General features: G+C 39.6%; 1 protein-coding gene across 1 annotated transcript in view; it reads right to left on the bottom strand.

Moving 5' to 3' along the window:
* LOC110172315 (beta/gamma crystallin domain-containing protein 1-like) overlaps positions 1-24,606 on the bottom strand; it is a 184,750-nt gene extending 160,144 nt beyond the window's left edge. The window contains exons 1-4 of the mRNA XM_055149441.1: positions 23,146-24,606; positions 15,093-15,179; positions 11,033-11,107; positions 6,029-6,190 (exon numbers count right to left, since the gene is read on the bottom strand). Of these exons, the coding sequence (XP_055005416.1) occupies positions 6,029-6,190; positions 11,033-11,107; positions 15,093-15,179; positions 23,146-24,591 (1,770 nt within the window). The 5' untranslated portion in view covers positions 24,592-24,606. The remainder of the gene's footprint in view (positions 1-6,028; positions 6,191-11,032; positions 11,108-15,092; positions 15,180-23,145) is intronic.
* Between the last annotated feature and the right edge of the window lie 1,084 nt (positions 24,607-25,690).

Below are 25,690 nucleotides of genomic sequence, written 5' to 3' on the forward strand. Positions count from 1 at the left end.
CCTTTTTTATCTGGTCTAGTTTTGGTTTTGTCCTGGTCTAGTCCTGGTTTAGTCCAGGTTTAGTCCAAGCTCAGTCCAGGCTTTGTCCAGGTTTAGTCCAGACTTATTTTAGAACTAGTTTAGTCTAGGTTTAGTCTAGATTTAGTCCAGGCTTCTTCCTGGTTTACTTCAGAAGGCTTACTCATAGTTTTGTCCTGGTCTAGTCCTGGTTAAGTCCTGATTAAGTCCTGGTTTAGTCCTGGTTTAGTCCTGGTGTAGTCCTGGTTTATAACTGGTTTATTCTAGGTTTAGTCCGGGCTCGGTCCAGGCTTCGTCCTAGTTTAGTCCAGGCTTAGTCTTGGTTTTGATGTTGGTTTAGTCCTGGTTTAGTCTAGGTTTAGTCCAGGTTTAGTCCAGACTCAGTCCAGGCTTCGTCCAGGTTTAGTCCAGACTTAGTTGTGGGTTTGTCCTAGTCTGGTCCTGTTTTAGAACTGGTTTTGTCTTGGTTTAGTCTGGGTTTAGTCCAGATTTAGTCCAGGCTCAGTCCAGGCTTCGTCCTGGTTTACTCCAGGCTTGGTCATAGTTGTGTCCTGGTCTAGTCCTGGTTTAGTTCTGGTTTAGTTCTGGTGCAGAACTGGTGTAGTCCTGGTTTAGAACTGGTTTAGTCTAGGCTCAGTCCAGACTTCGTCCTAGTTTAGTCCAGGCTTAGTCCTGGTTTTGTTGTTGGTCTAGTCCTGGTCTAGCCCTGGTTTAGTCTAGGTTTAGTCCAGGTTTAGTCCAGACTCAGTCCAGGCTTCGTCCAGGTTTAGTCCAGACTTAGTTGTGGGTTTGTCCTAGTCTGGTCCGTCCTGTTTTAGAACTGGTTTAGTCTAGGTTTAGGCCAGGCTCAGTCCAGGCTTTGTCCTAGTTTAGTCCAGGTTTAGTCATAATTTTGCCCTGGTCTAGTCCTGGTTTAGTCCTGGTGTAGAACTGGTGTAGTCCTGGTTTATAACTGGTTCAGTCCTGGTTTATAACTGGTTTAGTCCAAGTTTAGTCCAGGTTTAATCCAAATTTAGTCCAAGTTTAGTTCAGGTATAATTCAGGCACAGTCCAAGCTTTATCCAGGTTTAGTCCAGATTTAGTCGTGGTTTTGTCCTGGTCTAGTCCTGGTTTAGTCCTGGTTTAGTCCTGGTTTAGTCTAGGTCTACGCTAGGTATAGTCCACGCTCAGTCCAGGCTTCATCTTGGTTCAGTCCAGGCTTAGTCTTTGCTTAGTCTTGGTTTAGTTGTGTTTTAGTCCTGGTTTAATACTGGTTTGGAACTCGTTTTGTCCTGTTTAAGTCCTGTTTTAGTCCTGTTTTAGTCCTGTTTAAGTCCTGTTTAGTCCTGTTTAAGTCCTGTTTTAGCCCTGTTTTAGTCCTGTTTTAGTCCTGTTTAGCCCTGTTTTTAGTCCTGTTTTAGTCTGTTTTAGTCCTGTTTTAGTCCTGTTTTAGCCCTGTTTAGTCCTGTTTTGTTTAGTCCTGTTTAAGTCCTGTTTTAGCCCTGTTTTAGTCCTTTTAGTCCTGTTTAGTCCTGTTTTAGTCCTGTTTAGTCCTGTTTTAAGTCCTGTTTTAGTCCTGTTTTAGTCCTGTTTAGTCCTGTTTAAGTCCTGTTTTAGCCCTGTTTTAGTCCTGTTTAAGTCCTGTTTTAGCCCTGTTTTAGTCCTGTTTTAGTCCTGTTTTAGTCCTGTTTAAGTCCTGTTTAAGTCCTGTTTTAGTCCTGTTTTAGTCCTGTTTAAGTCCTGTTTAAGTCCTGTTTAAGTCCTGTTTTAGTCCTGTTTAAGTCCTGTTTAGTCCTGTTTAGTCTGTTTAAGTCCTGTTTAAGTCCTGTTTAAGTCCTGTTTTAGTCCTGTTTTAGTCCTGTTTTAAGTCCTGTTTAAGTCCTGTTTTAGTCCTGTTTAGTCCTGTTTAAGTCCTGTTTAAGTCCTGTTTAAGTCCTGTCCTGTTTAAGTCCTGTTTTAAGTCCTGTTTTACTGTTTAGTCCTGTTTAAGTCCTTTTTCCTGTTTTAGTCCTGTTTTAGTTTAGTCCTGTTTTAGTCCTGTTTAGTCCTGTTTTAGCCCTGTTTTAGTCCTGTTTAAGTCCTGTTTAAGTCCTGTTTAGTCCTGTTTAGTCCTGTTTTTTAGCCCTGTTTTAGTCCTGTTTTAGCCCTGTTTTAGTCCTGTTTAAGTCCTGTTTAGTCCTGTTTAAGTCCTGTTTAAGTCCTGTTTAAGTCCTGTTTTAGTCCTGTTTTAGTCCTGTTTTAGTCCTGTTTTAGTCCTGTTTAAGTCCTGTTTTAGTCCTGTTTTAGTCCTGTTTTAGTCCTGTTTTAGTCCTGTTTTAGCCCTGTTTTAGTCCTGTTTTAGTCCTGTTTAAGTCCTGTTTAAGTCCTGTTTAAGTCCTGTTTTAGCCCTGTTTTAGTCCTGTTTAGTCCTTTTTGTCCTTTTAGTCCTGTTTAGTCCTTTAAGTCCTGTTTTAGCCTGTTTTAGTCCTGTCCTAGTCCTGTTTAGTCCTTTTAGTCCTGTTTTAGTCCTGTTTAAGTTTAGTCCTGTTTAGTCCTGTTTAGTCCTGTTTTAGCCCTGTTTTAGTCCTCTTTAGTTTTAGTCCTGTTTAAGCCTGTTTAAGTCCTGTTTTAGTCCTGTTTAAGTCCTGTTTTAGTCCTGTTTAGTCCTGTTTAGTCCTGTTTTAGTCCTGTTTTAGTCCTTTTAGTCCTGTTTTAGTCCTGTTTAGTCCTGTTTAGTCCTGTTTTAGTCCTGTTTTAGTCCTGTTTAAGTCCTGTTTTAGTCCTGTTTTAGTCCTTTTAGTCCTGTTTTAGTCCTGTTTAGTCCTGTTTTAGTCCTGTTTAAGTCCTGTTTTAGTCCTGTTTTGTCCTTTTAGTTTTAGTCCTGTTTAGTCCTTTTAAGTCCTGTTTTAGTCCTGTTTTAGTCCTGTTTTAGTCCTTTAGTCCTGTCCTGTTTAAGTCCTGTTTAAGTCCTGTTTTAGTCCTGTTTTAAGTCCTGTTTTAGCCTGTTTAGTCCTGTTTAGTCCTGTTTAGTCCTGTTTTAGTCCTGTTTTAGCCCTTTTAGTCCTGTTTAAGTCCTGTTTAGTCCTTTTAGTCCTGTTTTTAGTCCTGTTTTAGTCCTGGTTTAGTCCTGTTTAGTCCTGTTTTAGTCCTTTAAGTCCTGTTTTAGTCCTGTTTTAGTCCTGTTTAAGTCCTGTGTTTAAGTCCTGTTTAAGTCCTGTTTAGTCCTGTTTAAGTCCTGTTTAAGTCCTGTTTTAGTCCTGTTTAAGTCCTGTTTTAGTCCTGTTTTAGTGTTTTAGTCCTGTTTTAGTCCTGTTTAAGTCCTGTTTTAGTCCTGTTTTAGTCCTGTTTTAAGTCCTGTTTTAGTCCTGTTTTAGTCCTGTTTTAGTCCTGTTTAAGTCCTGTTTTAGTCCTGTTTTAGTCCTGTTTTAGTCCTGTTTTAGTCCTGTTTTAGTCCTGTTTTAGTCCTGTTTTAGTCCTGTTTAGTCCTTTTTTTTAGTCCTGTTTTGTTTTAGTCCTGTTTAGTCCTGTTTTAGTTTTTCCTGTTTTAGTCCTGTTTTAGTCCTGTTTAAGTCCTGTTTTAGTCCTGTTTTAGCCCTGTTTTAGTCCTGTTTAGTCCTGTTTAGTTGTTTAGTCCTGTTTTTAGTCCTGTTTTAGTCCTGTCCTGTTTAGTCCTGTTTAGTCCTGTTTTAGTCCTGTTTAAGTCCTGTTTTAGCCTGTTTTAGCCTGTTTTGTCCTTTTAGTCCTGTTTAGTCCTGTTTTTAGTCCTGTTTTAGTCCTGTTTTAGTCCTGTTTTAGTCCTGTTTTAGTCCTGTTTTAGTCCTGTTTTAGTCCTGTTTAGTCCTGTTTTAGTCCTGTTTTAGTCCTGTTTTAGTCCTGTTTTAGTCCTGTTTTAGTCCTGTTTTAGTCCTGTTTAGTCCTGTTTTAGTCCTGTTTAGTCCTGTTTTAGTCCTGTTTTAGTCCTGTTTAGTCCTGTTTAAGTCCTGTTTTAGTCCTGTTTTAGTCCTGTTTTAGTCCTGTTTAGTCCTGTTTTAGTCCTGTTTTAGTCCTGTTTTAAGTCCTGTTTTAGTCCTGTTTTAGTCCTGTTTTAGTCCTGTTTTAGTCCTGTTTAGTCCTGTTTTAGTCCTGTTTTAGTCCTGTTTAGTGTTTTAGTTCCTGTTTTAGTCCTGTTTTAGTCCTGTTTTAGTCCTGTTTAAGTCCTGTTTTAGCCCTGTTTTAGTTTTAGCCCTGTTTTAGTCCTGTTTTAAGTCCTGTTTAGTCCTGTTTTAGTCCTGTTTTAGTCCTGTTTTAAGTCCTGTTTTAGCCCTGTTTTAGCCCTGTTTTAGCCCTGTTTTAGTCCTGTTTAAGTCCTGTTTTAGTCCTGTTTTAGTCCTGTTTTAGTCCTGTTTAAGTCCTGTTTAAGTCCTGTTTTAGCCCTGTTTTAGTCCTGTTTAAGTCCTGTTTTAGCCCTGTTTTAGTCTTGTTTTAGTCCTGTTTTAGTCCTGCTTTAGTCCTGTTTAAGTCCTGTTTTAGTCCTGTTTTAGTCCTGTTTTAGCCCTGTTTTAGTCCTGTTTTAGTCCTGCTTTAGTCCTGTTTAAGTCCTGTTTAAGTCCTGTTTTAGCCCTGTTTTAGTCCTGTTTAAGTCCTGTTTAAGTCCTGTTTAAGTCCTGTTTTAGTCCTGTTTTAGTCCTGTTTAAGTCCTGTTTTAACTCCTGTTTTAGTCCTGTTTTAGTCCTGTTTTAGTCCTGTTTTAGTCCTGTTTTAGTCCTGCTTAACTAAACCAGTAAAAGTTGGACCAGACCACAACTCTCCGACACAAAGTGAGTCTTTAAAAGTACAGACCGGTACAGTCTGTGTTCACTGCAGCAGAGTCGGGAGCAGAGTTTACAGCGGCAGAGTCTCGTTCGCGGGGGATTCGGGCTTTGTCCAGATTGAATTACATCTCTGTGTGAGTAAGGAGAACTATAACAACACGCTCTGGCCTCCACGGAAACACCGCGCCGCTGCAGAGATGATACAGCTCTGTCTGAACGTCCAACGGTGCGACATTCAACGTAATTATCTCCAGACAAGGTGACAGATGAGGTCAAGTTACGGAGAGAATCTTCAATCAGGAGGGAGGGAGTTGAAGCTCAGCGACGAAATCGAAACTGCTGCGAACGATAACGGGACCAACAAGAAAAATAGGCACCTGATTGGTCTGTTATTAATGTTGATATCTTCATTTAGGGACAAAATTGTGAAATAAACCCCAGGATCATGTAGAGCACAGGTGTCAAACATAAGGCCCGGGGTCCAGATCCGGCCCTCCAAGACCTTTAATCTGGCCCTCGGCTGATTTTCTACTAAAATATTTGAATTATATTTTCTATTAAAATCTTGTTAATTTTCTGTGGTGTTTATCACAGCAGCGTCTCCAGCGTCTCTGTACGTGGCCCCTCCCACCAGAGCAGCACAAATGAAGACTTGTCTCTTTCCAAACGCTCTTAAAGGACGATCGTTTTGACTGTTGACCGTGACACCCTCATCAGAAAAATGTCCAACATGAGAAAAGTGGAGCCGAGTGCAGGATTTTACAAGAAAAATTGACTTATTCCTATTTGCAAACAAGTTAATGTTAAAACATTGTGTTGAAATTAAATTTTTCAGGTTTCAAGTTTCAGGTTGTTCATAATATTATAATATTTTGTAAAAGAAAGAGTTCATCAATTAAAAAAGATTTCTGTAATAGATTTGTGTTTCTCTGCACAAATAGTTGAACTTATTGTTATTTTTGGGGTTTATATGACATGAGTTTTCTGATCCGGACACTTTGGGATCGAAGTCGGTTGGATGTGGCCCCGGGGAAAAAAATGAGTTTGACACCACTGATGTAGAGTGAGTTAAACCCAACATTTTAAGTCAAAAATGAACGATGTTATGGAGTAAGGAGCAGTGTTTTGTGAATTGGAGCCAGAGTGGATGGAGCTGAAAGTGCGCTGGTGCTCACTTCCTGTTAGTTATGTCCATTTTTATGTATATACAGGTTATTTGGTGAGAGTTCTGTGAGTTCAGCTTGTTTGTTGTCGGCTCTTACCTTGCTGCTGGGTCTCCTCTTGGGCGGAGCGTGACGGGGCGGGGCTTGGTCCGTCAGAGAAATCCCAGAGAAGTGATTGGTCAGAGAAGGAGGAAGTTTCATCGCGTTCGTCACACTCGGCTCCTCCGCAGGACCAGCGGGAGACGGCATCTTTACGGGCGCCTGAAACACAACGCCCAGAGATTACACGTTTTATTTTATTTATTCAATATTCAGTGTTGGGGAGTAACAGATTACATGTACCGGAGTTAAGTAATCAGAGTACAAATTATGAGTAACTGTATTCAGTTACAGTTACTGTTTCAGTGAGTGGTAATTGGATTACAGTTACTTTGTTGAAATAAATGGATTACACAGAAGTATTTTACTGTTTTCATATTTTGGGCTAAACCAGGACTAAACCAGGACTAAACCAGGACTAAAATCAGGACTAAACCAGTACTAAAACCAGAACTAAACCAGGACTAAACCCGAACTAAAACCAGGACTAAAATCAGGACTAAACCAGTACTAAAACTAGAACTAAACCAGGACTAAACCAGGACTAAACCAGGACTAAACCAGAACTAAAACCAGACTAAAACCAGACTAAACTAAAACCAAACTAAAACCAGGACTAAAACAGGACTAAAACCAGGACTAAACCAGGACTAAACCAAGACAAAAAAACAGGACTAAAACCAGGACTAAACCAGGACTAAACCAGGACTAAAACCAGGACTAAAACCAGGACTAAACCAGGACTAAAACCAGGACTAAAACCAGGACTAAACCAGGACTAAACCAGGACTAAACCAAGACTAAAACCAGGACTAAAATCAGGACTAAACCAGGACTAAAACCAGGACTAAAATCAGGACTAAACCAGGATTAAAACCAGGTCTAAAACCAGGACTAAAACCAGTACTAAACCAGGACTAAAACAGGACTAAACCAGGACTAAAACCAGGAATAAAACCAAGACAAAAAAACAGAATTAAACCAGGACTAAAACCAGAAGTAAACCAGGACTAAACCAGGACAAAAAAACAGGACTAAACCAGGACTAAATCCAGGACTAAAACCAGGACAATATCAAGTAATCCAAAGTATTCAGATTACATTACTCACTTTAAGTAATTTAATGGATTACGTTACAAACTACATTTTGGGGTATGTAATCTGTAATCTGTAGGGGATTACATTTTAAAAGTCACCTTCCCAACACTGTCAATATTTAAGGTAGGTAAGTCAATTGAGAACATTTGCAACAAAATAGAATAACAGAATAAACTCACACATCAATCACAGCATAAAACAGTGAACAGAAACATGAGACAGTGAAACATTTGCAGATTAAAGAGAATAAAAGTGTTAAAAACAAGTGCAATGATCCTGTAAAATACTCTGGATGGAGTTTTTAAAAGGAGCGATGTGATCTTGATTTAGAGACTTAAGAGTTGGTTTATTTTTACTCCTTTCATACAATTACTTTTTTCTTTTTGTTTGATGAGAGTTTCTGAAAGCCTCGATTTATCAGTTGCTTCTGTGATGATTAGATTATACGAGCGGCGCGAACAAACATCATCAAATACACTTCTACATTCTTCATATTCCATGATTTAACCATTTTCATTAGTTAGGTCATTTACAAAAATAATACCTTTTTTTACTGATGGTTTTTGTATAACTGTTTTTTTTGTTTGTTTGTTTTTTTTAGTGTTGTAGCTTTTTCATTGTCAGGAACAGGTGAATTGTTACAACCTTAGGGAGCAGTGTTTTTAATGCAGATCTGTAAACTCTCCGTGGTCAGTGACGGGGAGGACTGCAGTTTTACCCAAAAGCTCTTTTGCAGGGTGTGTCAATCTATTTTTATACCAATATAGGAAACTTATTCTTGCAGGCGCACAGCAGGAGCCTGTTTAGCCTTTATTTATCTAGTATCTATTTCCAAATGTCAGGATGACGAAGTCTCTACAAACAACTGCTACTGTTACGTTACATTTGATAAAAGGTGTTGCACTTTTACTGCCTTAAAAATGTGAAACACAGAGCAAGTTTGTTTGAAACAGTCCTCACATTCCTCACTTATGTAATATTTGACTAAAACTTAGGAACATACAGGAACAGCTCCATTAAAAAGTACAGTATGTAACTTTCTGGAGACAGCAAGTCACCTGCAAGACTCCATGGAAATAAAAACTTAAAGGGCCCATCGGATGCAAAATAACTCTTTTCACATTGTATCTTCTGCACATAAACAAGCACAGTTTGGGTTTTGGAACATCCATTACACAATAGTTCTGAAATCTTACTGATTTCTTGGAGACAGTCACAGACCAGGAACTATAAAAGACCGACTATTGCTCCTCCCCCCGCCCGTCCTGAGAAAGCACAGGCTCCGCCCTCCAAACGCGACGTAGGCTCTGAGTGAGCCGCCCTTCCTCCGCCATCTCAGGGAGGGAGGGGGAGACAGACGTGACCCTGACAGCGGCAGGAATAAACTTTTATTCATCATGGAGATACAGCGCGTTCAGCCGCATGTGTTGGACCCGGAATCGGACGAGGACTTTGAGGAGCACGAAGCTCAAGCACCGCGTCCACATCAGCTGAACATTACTGATTGGTAAAGTATTAATAAACACTAGTAGATCAACTTATTATATCGTGAACACTCGAGGAGGCGACGGAGCGGGGGACGGGGTCGGGTGCGAAGCGTTTTCTGCTACGTCAAACACGTCATAGGTGAATCTGCCGCGTCATCGTTGTAGCAGCTTTAGTTCGTTGTCACGTGGGAGGGTGGCAGAAATAAGCTGCAAATTGTTTAAAAAAACGCCAAATTAGTCTAAAAACCACTTTGGCAACATATAGAAGGCCCACACATCACTCTTGGAAGGTAGAAAGCTCTGAAAAGTTGACTTTGTACGAGATGGGCCCTTTAAAACCATGAACTGTCCTCAAGTACATACCGCAGCCAAGGGAACAACGAGTAAGGTTTGTAGATATGCAAGCCCACTCACAGTAACGATGCATGTTTTTAACTGTTTTGCAATAAAAACATCAAAATAAAAAACATGCTCTTGCTAAAAAGTTTAATACTGTGGCTTTAACTTCTTGTTCCAAACTGCAGCTACGTCACTTCACTGTAAGTTTTTATTGCTGTGACTGTGCTGTGGGAGTTGGACTTTGCTGAATAATTGCAAGTAAACAACAACAACAACATACTTTCATGTTCGTAATCCCTCGGTCGTACATTTGTTATGCTGTAAAAGAAAATTGAATTCTGTCACTGGACAAAAGAGTTTAAGAATAAATGTCTCACCGCTCGTCCAAAAGAAGAAGCCTCTGGGACGAGTGGGCACTAGACAGAATTCAATCTTCTTTTACAACAACGATGCACCACACAAAAGAAATAAAAGTACAGTTTCCAGCAGCGTATTCCTAGTTAAATAATATTTTTTGGAGTGAAAGTTGTGGTTCGTCTTCCCACTGTAAGTCTAAAGTGACAAAAGTTTTATGTGACAATGTGAAATGATTTGAACATTTGTGTTTCTTTGCTCCTTCAGAAATGATTTAGTTCGTGTCTGCGCTTTGAAAACTCCAGATTTCGTGCATTATGTTTCTAATATTTTGTCCTTCACTTCATATTCACTTCAAATCACTGTATAAATCAGCTTTCGCCAGATACTCGTTACGTTACTCTTACTTGAGGAGTACTTTTCCCAAACAGTTTTTTTGCTCTAACTTGAGTAATTTCTTGGATCACTACTTTACATTTCGACTTGAGTACTACTATTTTGAAGTAACATTAGTCTTACTTGAGTACATTTTTGGCTACTCTATCCCCCTCTGATTGGAGTACCGTATTTTTCAGACTATAAGTTGCTCTGGAGTATAAGTTGGACCAGCCAAAAAATGAGTAATGAAGAAGAAAAAAACATATAAGTCGCACTTTTTGAGGGAAATTTATTTTATCATCTCACTCCAAATCACTAAATCCATTCAATTCTTCGTCCTCAGTGTCGCTTCTGAACAACTCGACCTCGACCTCCGGAGGTAAACAGAGCGAGCAAACTCTTCTGTGTCGCTGTCGTCAGACCCAGAATCAGTTTCTTTAGAATTATTTGGGCCTTTCTGAATGGTTTCGGTGTCACTGAAGTCCAGACTTTGTCCATCCATCCAGTGTGTGAAGAATCCCTCAGTCGTCCAGGTAGAGTCCATGAGGAGAAAGTTCAGTTTATTGACTGGACAAAAGTTAGTTTGGTTGAAGATGTTTTGCAGCTCATCCAAGCTGCTTCTTCGGTTCTGGTCAGAAGTGTCCACCAGGATTCTGACCAGAACCGAAGAAGCGGCTTGGATGAGCTGCGAAACATCTTCAACCAAACTAACTTTTGTTCAGTCGACAAACTGTCACAAGTTTCTCTCTCACTCCAAACTTTCTTTCTGCTGCTCGATTATCGTTTTCAGCTGCAGATTTCACGACTTGCAGTTTGTAATCTGCAAAATCTGATTTTCTTTTTGTTGGCATTTGTGTTCAGTCTTCTCAGTCTTTGTCTTTATAAGTTTGTTTAAATGTTAAATCGTTCAGTGGTGCAGAAGTAACGGTGCGATCGACTGACATGATACAGACAGAACAGAGGCTCTTTCTGCAGGAGACATGCGCAGTAGAGCCAAGTGACAGTGGTGCAGGAGGAACAGGAGCAGCAGATACTCACACACAAGACTAGAACCTCTCCACACTTCACCAAAAACAGTTTAATATAGAAGTCGCACCGGAAACACACAAACCATGAAAAAAGTGCGACTTATAGTCTGAAAAATACGGTATATATTGGTGCTAAAATTGTCACAATAGTAAAAGTGATTAATTGTTGTATCTTAAAGAAAACGACTACCTTCACCACTTGCCTCTTGTACTGTAAGAAGTACCATTACTGCTTTGAACAACTACTAACAAATCAAACACGTCTGATTACAAGGATGTACACATGCACTGAAGTAAAAGTACTATTGCAGTAGAATTACCTTGTTTTTTTCGGCGTGCAGCTCCTTCGGTGTGCTCTGGGTCGATTCTGCGAGTGTGGGCTTCTTCACTGCCGCCTGAACACAAAACCATGACAACAATGTTACTCGACTTGAAGTAAAAGTACTAAAGTTGTGTCACGTCGCATTTACTACTTTCACCTTTTCATAAATCACCTATACTGCACAGAAACACTGGACTTTATTATGTTTTTTTCCTTTTTTTGTCCGTTACTGTGTCTTGCCCAAGTGTACAAGGGACAGTGTGCAAAGAGCAAGTTTTTTTTTACAGCAGACGTGTCAGACTGATGTATTACTTTTACTGTTTTCAAAATGCTGTTCGCCAAAAACAGCATTTTTAGAAGTTTTAGAAGTTTCGCTTGTGTTTTTGGTGCTTCAGAGTCCCTCCAATTGACTCTTCTCCCTTTAGTCTCTTCAGACGTCTTCGCAACACAATCAGGTTTGTCAAGTTTCTGTTTTCGTATCACGTTTTTGTAAATTTACGTAGGATTATCGTGTGGGAGCGTGGGTGACGTGGACTCTCAGGGCTCAGGAGAGATCGTTAAAACACTCAAACGTGATCTCAAATCTCTTCAGACAAGTTTTTGACACGGGGAACGACGTTAGAACCTGGTAGGAAACTCCAAAAGTCGATTTATTTTATTGGTAGCAGGATTTTCACGAGAAGCCAGAAGCTATTTCAAATGTGTTCCAGTCTGGTGCGCTTCAGATTTGCGGTCAGGGATTTACAAAGCGAGAAAGAGCTTTGCGGAAATAGAAAACCGTTATTAATTAATGACGTTGGTTTAAATTGACACAGATATATATATTTTTTTCCCTTGGGGGCCTCGCGTTTGACTCCTGCTTTACATAACCAGACTGACTGGACAAAACCACTGCAGGGGCGGAAAGAAACTTATCACAAATACTCACACTGCTTCCATTGAGAAGATATTTTGGGGGTAATAAGGGTCGATATTCAAACCTGTACTTGTACTTGTAATAGTAGTATAAAAAAGTATAGTCAGTGTTGGGAAGGTGACTTTTAAAATGTATTCCCCTACACATTACAGATTACATACCCCAAAATGTAGTTTGTAACAGAATCTATTAAGTTACTGTAGGTGAGTAACGTAATCTGATTACTTTGGATTACTTGATTTGCTGTAGAGAAGCAAAGACCAGGATATCGTAACATAAGACGTTTTATCTGCTAAAAGAAAATGAAAAGCCCAGACTTTACTTTACCAAATTAAAAATATTATTGACAGAAGAGGAGGAGGAGAGACGGTCCACACAACATGATTTAGTCCTGTTAAATCCTGTTTGAGACATAGTTTAGATTTGGTTTTAGTCTTGGTTTAGTCCTGGTTTAGATCTGGTTTAGACCTGGTTTGGACCTGGTTTAGGCCTGGTTTGAGAAGTTGTTGTGTACAGTTTTGCATCATGTTTTTGTTTTTTTTATGGAGAATTGTCGTGTGGGAGCGTGGGTGAAGTAGACTCTTACTCTTAACCATAAAATACTCAAACGTGACATCTCAAAACCTCAAAACTCAAAACTCGAGCCTTGTTTACGAGACGCCAGAAGCTATTTCAAAGGTGTTCCGGTCTGACGCACTTCAGATTCGGGGTCAGGGATTACAAAGCGAAGAAAACAAGCTCTGCAGAAATAGAAAACCGTTATTAATTCATGACACATTATTTTGGTCCGAGAGGAAAACAGTTATCGCCGCTTCCTCCTCAGATGCAGCGAGTAAACATCTCCACGGGGACTTACAGCTGAAATATTCTAACAGAGGAGGGTTTTATCTTTCAGTCACTTTTTATTTTGCGTTGATAGACCCGGGAAGGGCGAAGATATTAACTTTTAAATTTTAATCAAACGCGCGAGGCTCTATTAGACTCTATTTCAAACATTTTCATCGGGAAACGGTCTGCTGAGACATTTCTGTGTAGTTTGAGTGTTCAGAAAGAAGATGTTAGAGGTCTGTGTGTATAAAAAGAGCAGGGCAGTGTGGGCTCTGACACATGGATCCTGTGTGAACGCAGTGAGGGGAGAGACACACTCAGGAGGAATGGAAAAGAAACCATCAAATCATCGTCAAAAAAGGAAAAGCCTGATAGTGTAACTCCCCTAACACTCGACATTAAGAGCAGACTGACTTTACTATAAAATATAAAATAGCCCAAGGAAGCTCTGTTCTTATTTTCACTGAATAAAAACGCTGAGACGTGAATCATTGAATCAACACTTCACATATAAACTCCAGCTGTACATCCCGATATATAATACTAAAACAATGGACGATATATTGAGATTAAGATCAATTCAGTATTCAATAAAAAATAAATGCTAAATCAAGGCTGTGATACTAAAAGTCTTTGTTAAACTTTCTGCAAAGTTAATATGAAACACAAACATTTTAATCACCACCAGAACAGTAAAAATGTCAAATTTGTCGCATAAACAAGTTTCCTTCGTCTAAACAAGCAACAAAACTGTAGCTGTAACAAAATAATTTAGTAAAATATACCAAAAAATACTTTTGGCGATATATCGATACAGTATACATACAATATTTTTGCACAACTCTACTCTCTGTCTCTGCTGTAATGTATAGACACATCAAGAATCTCAGACTTCCGGTCATTGAGCAATTCACACTGGGAAGGATTTTCCGAAAAAGTGAGCATCAAACCGCCATGTTTGTTTTCCCAGTGGGATGTGTCTATTGACAAAGTCGATCTTTTCAAGTCTTTTGAACCATGTTACTTTTGTTTCTGGTTCTGATATTGTCATATTTTAGTTTTGGGATTCGGACATCGTAATCGTGTGGTTGTTGGATCCTAACAGCGGAAAACGACTCGAGAAATTTGTTTGCGAACTCCATAAATGCAAAAGTGAATCAGATGTGTGTGACTGTAAACCTCTGTTCAAACTGTTTCTCTTCCCAACGGAATTGAAAAATAGTGAAAGGTGAAGGTGATGGGCAGGACTGATCCACAGGAAGAACCAAAAAGGAAACATTTGACTGACTAAATCATCCTGAGTTTGCAGAGAACATTTTGTATGTGGAGCAACAACACAAAAATCCCGATCCGTCGCTCAACCTTGGTTACAAATTTAAAAAGTCAACGCCAAAGTGAAAGGCACCAACTGTTCACCAAGAAACACCTTCCACTGCAAAGAGACCAAGACGTGATGTTGCTGTAAAACCACAAGAACAAGAAAGTGCAGCTCAGTCTGTTTGTCTTCTGCTCCTCTCCATTAACAAACGGGATTTTGTTTTGTTGTCGCTCCACATACAAAATGTTCACTGCAAACTCAGGATGATTTCTTAGTCAGTCAAAGGTTAAATTTTTTGTCCTTCCTGTGGATCAATCCTGCCCATCGCCTTCACCTTTCACTATTTTTCAATTCCGTTGGGAAGAGAAACAGTTTGAACAGAGGTTTGAGTCACACACATCTGATTCACTTTTGCATTTATGGAAGTTCACAAACAAATTTCTCGAGTCGTTTTCCTCTGTTAGGATCCAACAACCACACAATTAACGATGTCCGAATCCCAAAAACTAAAATATGACAATATCAGAACCAGAAACAAAAGCGATATGTTTCAAAAACTTGAAAAGATCGACTTTGACAATAGACACGTCCCACTGGGAAAACAAACATGGAGGTTTGATGCTCACTTTTTCGGAAAATCCTTCCCATTATGAATTGTGCAATGACCGGAAGTCTGAGATTCTTGATGCGTCTGTTGTAAGTATGTTTCATTAATATCATGTGTTATTATATTATACTCATTCATATCAAATCGTGGCAAAAGTGTATCGTTGCATCCCTATTTCCCATTTTTTGCCCTTTTAGAAAAAAAACAAAACACTACTCCACTACTCCGTATCCCTCCCTGCTCCACAATCCCAATCTATCAACAAACCCCAAATTAAATCTTAAACTGGACTTGTTCTTGTAACTGTTTGATGATTCTGTTACGTTGAAGACATTTCCCGGATCCAGAGAGCTCTTACGGAAACAGAAGTGAATATTTTTCAGACGTACCTGTGTGTGCAGCTGCGTGTGGACTGGAGACTCCCGCGGTGAGCTGCTCCGTGCCTCCTCTTTCACTGAAGGCATTTTAGAATCCACCTACACAAACACAACACACAAAACGTCACATTTACATCCAAAAATACAACTCTAGTCCTTGTATTTTCTATATAGTACCTTGGCTAAAAATGAACTTAATTACAAATACAAGTACTGCTGCCAAACGTGTATAAATACTAGTTACTTTTTTACGCAAATTTAGAGTCATTATTTTACAAAAATCTGTGTATCGTTCATTCCTTAGTTTTTCAATATAAAACCAAAAATAAGAAGACGAAAAAACAACAATTTTCTTTATTATTTGTCTCCAAAACCAAAATTTTAATTAAAAAACGGATAACGATTCGCTTTTTCAGTTTTCGATTTTGTGTTTAAATGAAAAATGGAAAAAAATGGATAACAACCATTTCCCGTTTACGTGACTTAAAGTGCAATGTCGGACTTTTGCGCCACATACGGACTGAACCGGGACTTAACCAGGTCCGGGACCAGACCGGGACTGAGATCGGGGTCAGACTAGAACTGAAACCAGGATTGAAACTGGGAACAGGACCGGGACTGAGACCAAGACTGAGACCGGGATCAGACCGGGACCAGACCAGGACCAGACCGGGACTGAGACTGGGACCAGACCAGGACTGAAAACAGTTTAGTCCTGGTTTAGTCCTGTTTTAAAAGACCAGTATCGCAGTCAAGGAAGTCACGGAAACGTTTTTTTTGTTGTTGTTTTTTTTCCAATTAAACACAAAATCGAAAACTGAAAAAAAAAACAAAAAAAGTCATTATCTATTTTTTTTATTTTGGTTTTGGACACAAATAATGAAGAAAATAGTTGTTTTTTCATTTTCTTGTTTGTGGTTTTATACTGAAAAACAAAGGAACAAATGATACACGGATTTACAAAACTTGCTTAATTTAACATTTAAAAGCTGATTTAAATAGTTTTAAACCATATATTCTCTGGAGTAATGTTATGTGCGACTGTAGAGTGGTACATCTATGATTTACAATTACATGACCAGAATTATACTTAATTACAAGTAAAAGTACAAGTACATGTTTAAAAATCTACTCAAAAAGGTACAATTATCTATAAACTCTACCCAGTTGCAGTGACACGTATCATTTGTTACGTTCCGCTTCTGTGATTAAGTGTATTTTGCTGTCGCTGTAACTGCAGGGTTTTGATTTCGCAAAACAACTTTCTACTGACTGAGTGTTAACGTGCGACGACACCGGAGTTAATCTGTTGTGGTGATCTTGGATAAACACGGCAGGATAATGAAGCTCGTCACTAACAAACACAACCAGACCAGACAAATGTTTGGACACACAATGTAAATGATTATTTCCATGACCTGTAATCTATTTATCTGTCCAGTTTAGTACGTTGTCTTGGGAAAAAAAATCATGTGTTTTTTTAAATATTGAATATTTACTGTGATCTTAGCCAAGTGTGATGGATGAAAGTAATGAATTATTTATGGAACAAAGTCATTCTGCACTGGGGCTCTGCAACACTTTATTTTGTATTTGTGTTTTTATATGTTTATTGTGTTTAATGTGGATGAATGAAATGTGAAATGTGGAACCAGCCTCTCAAATCTATGTGCTGTTCGTTTATTCGTTTTTCAATATAAAACTAAAATAAGAAAATGAAAAAACAACTATTTTCTTCATTATTTGTCTCCAAAACCAAAATGACAAAACAGATAAAGATTCGTTTTTTCAGTTTTTGATTTTGTGTTTAAATGAAAAATGGACTTCTGTGACTTAAACTGTGATGCCAGACTGAACCAGAACTGAACCAGGACTAAGACAGGGCGAAACCAAGACTAAACCGTTTTCAGTCCTAGTCTGGTCCTGGTCTCAGTCCTGGTCTCGGATATGGTCTGGTCCTGGTCTTAGTCCCGGTCTCAGTCCTGGTTCTGTTCCCGGTCTCAGTCCTGGTCTCAGTTATGGTCTGGTCTTGGTCTTAGTCCCGGTCTAAGTCCTGGTCTCAGTCCCGGTCTCAGTCCTGGTCATGTTCCTGGTCTCAGTCCTGGTCTGGTCCTGTCTCAGTCCTGGTCTGGTCCTAGTCTCAGTCCTGGTCTGGTCCTAGTCTCAGTCCTGGTCCTGTCCTGGTCTCAGTCCTGGTCTGGTCCTAGTCTCAGTCCTGGTCTGGTCCTGTCTCAGTCCTGGTCTGGTCCTAGTCTCAGTCCTGGTCTGATCCTAGTCTCATTCCTGGTCCTGTTCCTGGTCTCAGTCCTGGTCTGGTCCTAGTCTCATTCCTGGTCCTGTTCCTGGTCTCAGTCCTGGTCTGGTCCTAGTCTCAGTCCTGGTCTGACCCTAGTCTCAGTCCTGGTCCTGTACCTGGTCTCAATCCTGGTCTGGTCCTAGTCTCAGTCCCAGTCTCAATCATTGCCTGGTCCTGGTCTGGTCCCAGCCTCAGACCTGGTCTCAGTTCCCGGTCTCAGTCCTGATCTTGTCCAGTCTCAGTCCTGGTCTGGTCCCGTCTCAGTCCCGGTCTCAGTCATGGTCTGGTCCTGTTCCTGGTCTCAGTCCTGGCCTGGTTCTGGTCTCCGGACCTGGTTAAGTCCTGGTTTAGTCCTGGTTCAGTCCGGCTTCTCAGTTTAAGTCACGTAAACAGAAAACATCCGTTATCCGTTTATTTATATTTTTCATTTAAACACAAAATCGAAAAAAAAAAAAAAAAAATCATTATCTGTTTTTTCATTTTGGTTTTGGAGACAAATAATGAAGATTTTTTTGGTTTCATTTTCTTATTTTTGGTTTTATTTTGAAAAAAACAAAACAAAAAACAAATAAACAAATGACCCACAAAATCTCTCAAATCTGCAAACCCAAACTATCTGAACATCTGTGACATGTTAGTGCCAGTCAAACTTTTTCCACCAATCAGAAAGCCAGAGCGCCGCACAAGCCCCGCCCCCCTTTCTCATGCACAGTTACGATTGGCCCCAGAGGAATCTCCACACAGGAAACGTTTGTCATTCAAAACACTGCCAAGCCCAAGTTAATGACAGCGCTACTTTAAACATCGTTCGTGTGTGTGTGTGTGTGTGTGCGTGTGTGTGTGTGTGTGTGTGTGTGCGTGTGCGTGTGCGTGTGCGCGTGCGCGTGCGCGTGTGTGCGTGTGCGTGTGTGTGTGTGTGTGTGGTTTGGAGGCATTCTTTAAATTCCTCAGCATGCCCGAATCTAGTTTCACTTCTGTCGCAAGACCATGTGAGTAAAAGCATTGTTAGAGTTTCACGTGTGTGGAAATGTTTTGACCCGACGCCGGTGCAAAAACACTGCAAAAAAAAAAAAAAAGGAAGTGGAGGATTGAAACTCAGGTCTTGATTTGAGTCATTTTTCACTTCAGTTCTGATAAATATCTGTAAATATGTGAAAAAATATCAAGAACAAGGCCTTTAATTACATACTATACTATTGAGTGGGCTCGCCTCTCCACGGATCTGACCAGTAACCTGCCTATTCGTGGGCATCAGCCAGAGGAGGGACCAAGTCGTTGTTTTGCAAGTCTCAAGTTTTTGGCCTCAAGTCCGAGTCAAGTCCCAAGTCAAATTACAGGCAAGTCCAAGTCGAGTCTCGAGTCGCTGGCCCGGAAGTCCAAGTCAAGTCCAAGTCGTCCAAGTCAACACCAAATATAACTTATAGTTTTTTGCAATTTATATGAATTTTAAAGTAACTTGTACTTCAACTTGAACTACATAGACCAGGGGTGTCCAAACTTTTTTCATCAAGGGCCACAGATCTAAACACAGAAGAAGCAGAGGCCGATCGAGGCCGTAGACTGATGCTCAGTAAAGGGAATAATTTAAATATGTGCAGGTTTAACACGTTAGAATGAGCCATCAGTTTATATTCATGTAAGATCCTTAAAACCAAACACTAAATATTAAATATTAGCTTTATTAAGGTAGATTTTCAAAAAACTTGCAGTAAAAAAAATATTTTTTAAATGATGCAAGGTTATTTGGGCCAATTCACCTGGAAGCTTGAGGGCCAAGAAAAATTTGTCTGAGGGCCACATTTGGCCCCTGGGCCATAGTTTGGACATGCCTGACATAGACCATGATCCTTTGCTCCATTTCAGTGCAGACGACAAGAAGAAATAACAGTTCTAACACTTTTAAGTCTTAGTTCTTTGGATTAAGTCTTGTCGAGGCGTTTTAAGAGGAAAAAGGAGCATATTAACAGTTTTGTTTACCTCGAGAAAATATCGCAAGAAATATCGTACAGTTAGATGTTTATCGTGAAAACATCATACCAACAGATTGGGATATTGTTACATCCCTAATCGTGAGTCGCCTGATCATATTATCATGAGCTTTCCCATGATATCACAATAAATATCGTACTGTGAGGTTCATACCGTGATGATATCGTATCGTGAGACGTGGATATCGATACATCCCTGGTCAGAATAGAAAGAATTCAGTTTTAAAAGTGTTTAATATTAGTGATTTTGTCGTGTGTCTGCACTGAAATGGAAGGATCGTGTTCTGTGTAGTTCCCTCTGCTGTACTACACTGTACTGTATATTACTGTAGTACTTTTGAGGATACCACATCACAGTACTTCAGTCACATCCAAAGTAATAAACAGAAGTGGGAAGAAAATGTTCCAATTTGATCCTGTTAAATTCAGCACCACAGATGTAAAGAGAAAAGTATTTTCTAAAAACATATATATATTTTTTAGAAGCATCAAGTCTTCTCAAGTCCGAGTCAAGTCCCAAGCCACTGACCTTCAAGTCCAAGTCGAGTCCCAAGTCTTAGTCTATTTTATCAAGTCAAGTCTCAAGTCTTAATATAAATAGTGACTCAAGTCTGACTCGAGTCCCACCTCTGGTATCAGCATCCTGTTATATGCAACATTTAAGACTTTTTCCCATTCAAAAGATTTATTTATTTATTATTTAATTTATTTATTATTATTTGTGCTGCTGTTGACCTGGACCTGAGTGCAGTTTTTCGTATTTCGTTTCTGTGTATTTTTTTTTTTTTATACCGAAATGACAAATAAATAAATTCTGATTCTGATATTTTTTGTTATAAATTGTGAATTGCTAAAACTATTACGGCTAATTGGAAACAGGTTTTAGAAAATGTATTATTATTATTATTATTATTATTATTTTATTTTCTTCCTGTAATTAGTATATATCTTAATCCTTTTTTATTTTTTAATGTATTTATTTATTTTTTTAATTTATTTACTTTATGATTTTCTTCTTCTTCTTATTATTATTATTATTTTATTTTCTTCCTTTAATTAGTATATATATCTTAATCCTTTTTTATTTTTATGTATTTATTTATTTTTAATTTATTTATTTTATTATTATTATTATTATTATTATTATTATTATTATTATTATTATTATTATTATATTTTTTTTCTTCCTTTAATTAGTATATATATCTTAATCCTTTTTATTTTTATGTATTTATTTATTTTTTATGTATTTATTTATTTTATAATTTTATTTTAGTTATTATTATTAACGGTTTACTTCTCAAGTGCTCACAAACAAGGATGTACATGTTATAAAATATACTGCACATGTATCGGAATATGTATATTGCATTTGTAAAGATAATATTTTAGTATTCTTGTCTCTGGGAAAGTTCTATTATTCTTTTTATTATGTGTGAAAATGAAAATAAAAATGAAAAGTTCCAAAAAAAAAGTGAATTTCTTAAAATGAACCAGGTCTGTTTTTCACGTTTTAAATTCTGCAAGATTTTCAGAGTTTTGCCAGGTCGTTAACTGTGAAATCACAACTTCTTTTTTTACGCTTTTGTCAGAACAATTTCGCAGCAGCACTGACAGAAACATGTGCACAGAAGGGCATGTCACAGAAGCCCATGTGACATTATGACAATAGATTTTAAATCACTGCAAACAATTGTAATTCAACATTGTATTCATCTGTAATCTTGTTTTGAGCGAACTCGTCCTGACCTGTTCCATGACATAAAACCTTTTCGCAGCAGCGTTCAGAGTTTGTGTACTGTTCTGACTGGTTCAGATCAGCTAATTTTCAAGTATTATCTCGTTCCAAATGTAATGTTAAGAAAAATTATTCTGCTTTTGGCTCATTTATGACTAAAATGTGCGTCAGTTGAGTCACATTTTCTTTGTTTTGGTCATTTTTTTAAGCAGCTTTTCTGTATTTTACCTAAACAAATGACAATTCATGACTCATTTTACTGTTGGCAGGGATCAAATTGGGAAAACCTGGGATATTTTTTGGACAAATCAATGGTTTTGGATAAATCTGCTGGGACAGGGGACACAGGACTCAAAAGTGGGACTGTCCCGGGTAAATATCGACACTCTAGTTTAGAAAAGTCTTGAAAATGTATGTAATTGTGCATTGTGTTCAGCGTAGTCTTATTGTTTTGAAACTTTTCGCAGCAGCGTTCAGAGTTTGTGTACTGTTCTGACTGGTTCAGATCAGATCATTTTGAAGTATTATCTCACCCAAAATGTAACGTTAAGGAAAATTATTCTGCTTTTGGCTCATTTATGACTAAAACGTGAGTCAGTTGAGTCACATTTTCTTTGTTTTGGTCATTTTTTTAAGAAGCTTTTGTGTATTTAACATCAACAAATGGCAATTTATGACTCTCTTTACAATTGGTAAGGATCAAATTGGTAAAACCTGGGATGTTTTTTGTATAAAACTGGGACAAATCAATGGTTTTGGATAAATCTGCTAAGACAGGGGACACAGGACTCAAAAGTGGGACTGTCCCGGGTAAATACTGACACTCTAGTCTAAAAAAAGAGTAGATTATAATTGTTCTAAAGTCTTGCAAAACTAATATAACTGTGCATTGTGTTCAGCATAGTCTTATTGTTTTGAAACTTTTTGCAGTAGCGTTCAGAGTTTGTGTACTGTAATTCTGAAGTATTATCTCATCCAAATGTACTCTTTTTTTTTATGAATTGCAGTACAATTACAGTAGCTTTAACAAGAACATGTGTCTAGAATATGGTGACCAGATTTTCAAAAACCTTGGACACTTCTGCTTTGGAGTGGTTTGTAAAAATAAAATTGTGAAAGGAGTGCATGATTAAGGAAATTTGTTCTGCATTTGGCTCATTTATGACTAAGACGTGAGTCAGTATAGTCACATTTTCTGTATTTTATCTAAAGGAATGACTATTTATGCCAAAAAGAGGGACACCTGGGAGATTTCTTATATAAAACTGGGACAAAAATCAATGGTTTTGGATAAATCAGGGGGCACAGGACTCAGAACTCGGACTCTCCTGGATAAAAAGGGACATCCTAATCTAGAAAAAGTAGATTATAATTGTTCTAAAGTCTCGCAGACTAATGTAATTGTACACTGTGTTCAGCATAGGTCTACTGTTTTGAAACTTTTTGCAGCAGCATTTAGAGTTTGTGTACTGTTCTGACTGGTTAAAATCAGATAATTTTGAAGTATTATCTCCTCCAAAATGTAATGTTAAGGAAAATTATTCTGCTTTTGGCTCATTCATGACTAACACGTGAGTCAGTACAGTCACATTTTCTTTATTTTGGTCATTTTTTAAGCAGCTTTTCTGTATTTTACCTAAAGGAATGACTATTTATGCCAAAAATAGGGACACCTGGGACATTTCTTGTATAAAACTGGGACAAATCAATGGTTTTGGATAAATCAGGGGACACAGGGCTCAAAACTGGGACTGTTCAGGGTAAATAGGGACACTTTCGTCTAAAAAAAAGTAGATTATGATTGTCCTAAAGTCTTACAAACTAATCTAATTGTGCATTGTGTTCAGTGTAGTCCTATTGTTTTGAAACTGTTCGCAGCAGCACTCAAAGTTTGTGTACATGTTTTGAATGAATTTTGCAGAATCATCTGACTTACACAAGGCATTCACTGTTAAATTATAACTTTTTTTTACAGTGCGTGGCCACGTTTGGAGCTTGCAGAGCGTATTTGCAGTAACATCTGTACAAAGCTTTAACACTAACCTCTGTTCTGGCTCGCTGCAGTTTCCCCGGCTCCCTCTGCCCCTGCTCCCTCGTCTCTCTGGGGAGGTACTTCTCCAAAAAGTCCGGCAGTTTGATCTGGTTAAACGCTGGGAGTGGAGGGCCTGAGTCACTCTCCGCGAGTTCCCCTGCGCACTGGATTTCCTCTTTCTTGTTGCGTGCCTCCGGGTTGGCTTGGGCAGGGGGGGGCGGTACCAGTTGCCGGGGACTGTTGTTTTGGGGGCTGCCGCTTGGAGACACATTCCCCGAGTTAGTGCCGTCCGCTTGGGCTTGACTCTGGCTGAGTTTGCTCCTGAAACTGGACGTGGTCAGACTGTTAAGCACGCAGCTCCCCTCCAAACGGGATTTCACTTTGATTTCATCCTTAACTTCGTCCTTCGCCTCCTCTTTTTCGTCTTTAGATGGCGCCTTGTCTCGAAAACGTGACTCCAAACCGCTTAGCAACATGCTCCGGTCGGCGAAGCTCGCTCTCGCCGGTTTTACGCTCGGCTTCCCCTCCGGATTTTGAAGCTTCGCCAGCAAACTCGGCGTCTCGAAGCTGAACTTATTCGTCTTCCTCAGTCCGAACGTGAACTCGTCGGGGTCGAACGTCTTTTCGTACCGGTCTTCTTTGATCGCCGGCATCGCGAAGGGAGGCTGCGGGTTCCTGAGCGGGTTGTGCTTTCTCGGCGGTAACGAAAACGGCGCGCAGAGCTTTTTAATTTTCTCCACGAAATCTGCGTCGTCGAGGTCCGCGGACGTGTCCAGGAGGTTGCTCTCGCTCCCGGACGACGTCAGCTTGGCCTCGCTCGACACTTTCAGCCTCTGTTTGGGGAAGTCCAAGTCCAGCCAGCTAGACGGCGTATCGCGGTTTTGCGGCACGCTCCACTCATCTTTACTTCGACCTTTTGTTAAGTTGTGCCTTTTCAGAGACGAGTTCAAGATGTTACTAGCCTCCGGGGACGGTTTAAAAGTTTGTTTTTTAGACCTCGCAGATGCATCGTTGAGTGGCTCGAGTTTTGACAGCAAACTCACTTCGCCGTTCGCTGAAAGTCTGTCCGATGTTGGGATTTTACTTCCACTAATGCTGCCCTGTTTGGTTAAATCTTTCAGGACTTGTGGGCTTTCCGACACGGCTTTAACTTCTATCTTTTTGTCGTCAAGATTACTAGTTTTCTCCGCATATCCGCTCAAAGCCTGTTCTACATTATCCTTTGGTTCAAACTTGCCATTTTTAGCGACGTTTAACACCCCGCCAGTAACAGGCCCGGGTTTGTGCGCTGAGTCATCCCGTCCTCTTTGACTTTTATTTTCCGTAGTTATACTTTCAGCCTGCGGTTTAGTCTCGCTCGCTGATTTTGGCAGAGCTTCTTTTCCAGAGATTTTTGCAGGCTTTGTCAGCGCTGTGGGCCCAAGTTGTGAGCCTGCCCTTGTGCCTTTCTCCATCATTATCCGCGACAGAAACCGCTTTGTCTTCTACCCCCACCGTCTCCGCGGACGATAATGCACTACTTGGTGAAATCTTAGCGGCGTTTTCTAGCTTTTTCACGTCCTGCCCTTCCAGTTTGTCATCTTTTACGACATTTTTTTCATCCTGAATGGTCACTCTGGCCTCCTGCCCTAACCTCTCTGTCTCAGTATCCAGTTTTTGTGCCGCGGTGCCGTCCCCGTCTCCCTTGCCGACACATTTCTCGCCTTTTTCTATCACCTCTGACTTTATTAAACCTGTCACTGCTCCCCGCGCCTCGGACTTGCCCCGCAATTTAGACGTAGAAAACAATCCCGCGTCTTGTCCCTTCTCATCCATCCGACGCGTCGCAGGTAAACCCGAAGACGCGAACCTCTCTTTTGAGATTTTGAGGCCTTCTTTTGTTCCCGCTGTGAATGGGGCAGTGTTTTGGCCGGCCGTTTCCTGCTCCTTTTTAGGTAAAACAGCAGGATCTCGGTCAATGGGTTCCTTTGTTTGGCTACGACTGGCAGGAGTATCAGTTTCGCCTTTGCTGACTGACAACTGAGCAATTTTCTCCTCGTTGCCGTCCTGCCTGGCCACATCCTTTTCGGAACGTAAACTAGAGGGTGCGTTTGCTTTCTGGGATTCCTTTGTCGTTTGTTCACCTGACAGCGCTGTATCTTTTTTGTCACGTCGTAATTCAGTCTTAGAAGCAACCTCAGGCGACTGTAGTTTATTTTCGACATTAATTTCTGGCATTTTATCCGATAATACTGCTTTCTCGACAGTCTGTTCACTTTTAGAAGCAATATCTTGTTTATCAGTCACTTTATTTTCAATTTTTGGGACAATTTTCTGCACTTCTTTTGAGGGTTCTACGTCTGCGGTCTTTGCAGTCGCCTCCTTTTTGACGCTTTTCTTTTCTTCTCCGCTTTTAGCTTCGATAACTGGTTTAATTTCAGGCAAATCGACTTTATTTTCAATATCAGTGACACTTTTTTTAACTTCTTTTGACGGTTCTACGTCTGCGGTCTTTGCGGTCGCCTCCTTTTCGACGCTTTGCTTTTTCTCTCCGCTTTTAGCTTCGATAACTGGTTT

Source organism: Boleophthalmus pectinirostris, unplaced genomic scaffold (genome assembly GCF_026225935.1).
Source record: "Boleophthalmus pectinirostris isolate CB_2022bp ecotype Guang Dong unplaced genomic scaffold, ASM2622593v1 HiC_scaffold_13, whole genome shotgun sequence".
In the NCBI taxonomy this organism is placed as follows: Eukaryota; Metazoa; Chordata; class Actinopteri; order Gobiiformes; family Gobiidae; genus Boleophthalmus; species Boleophthalmus pectinirostris.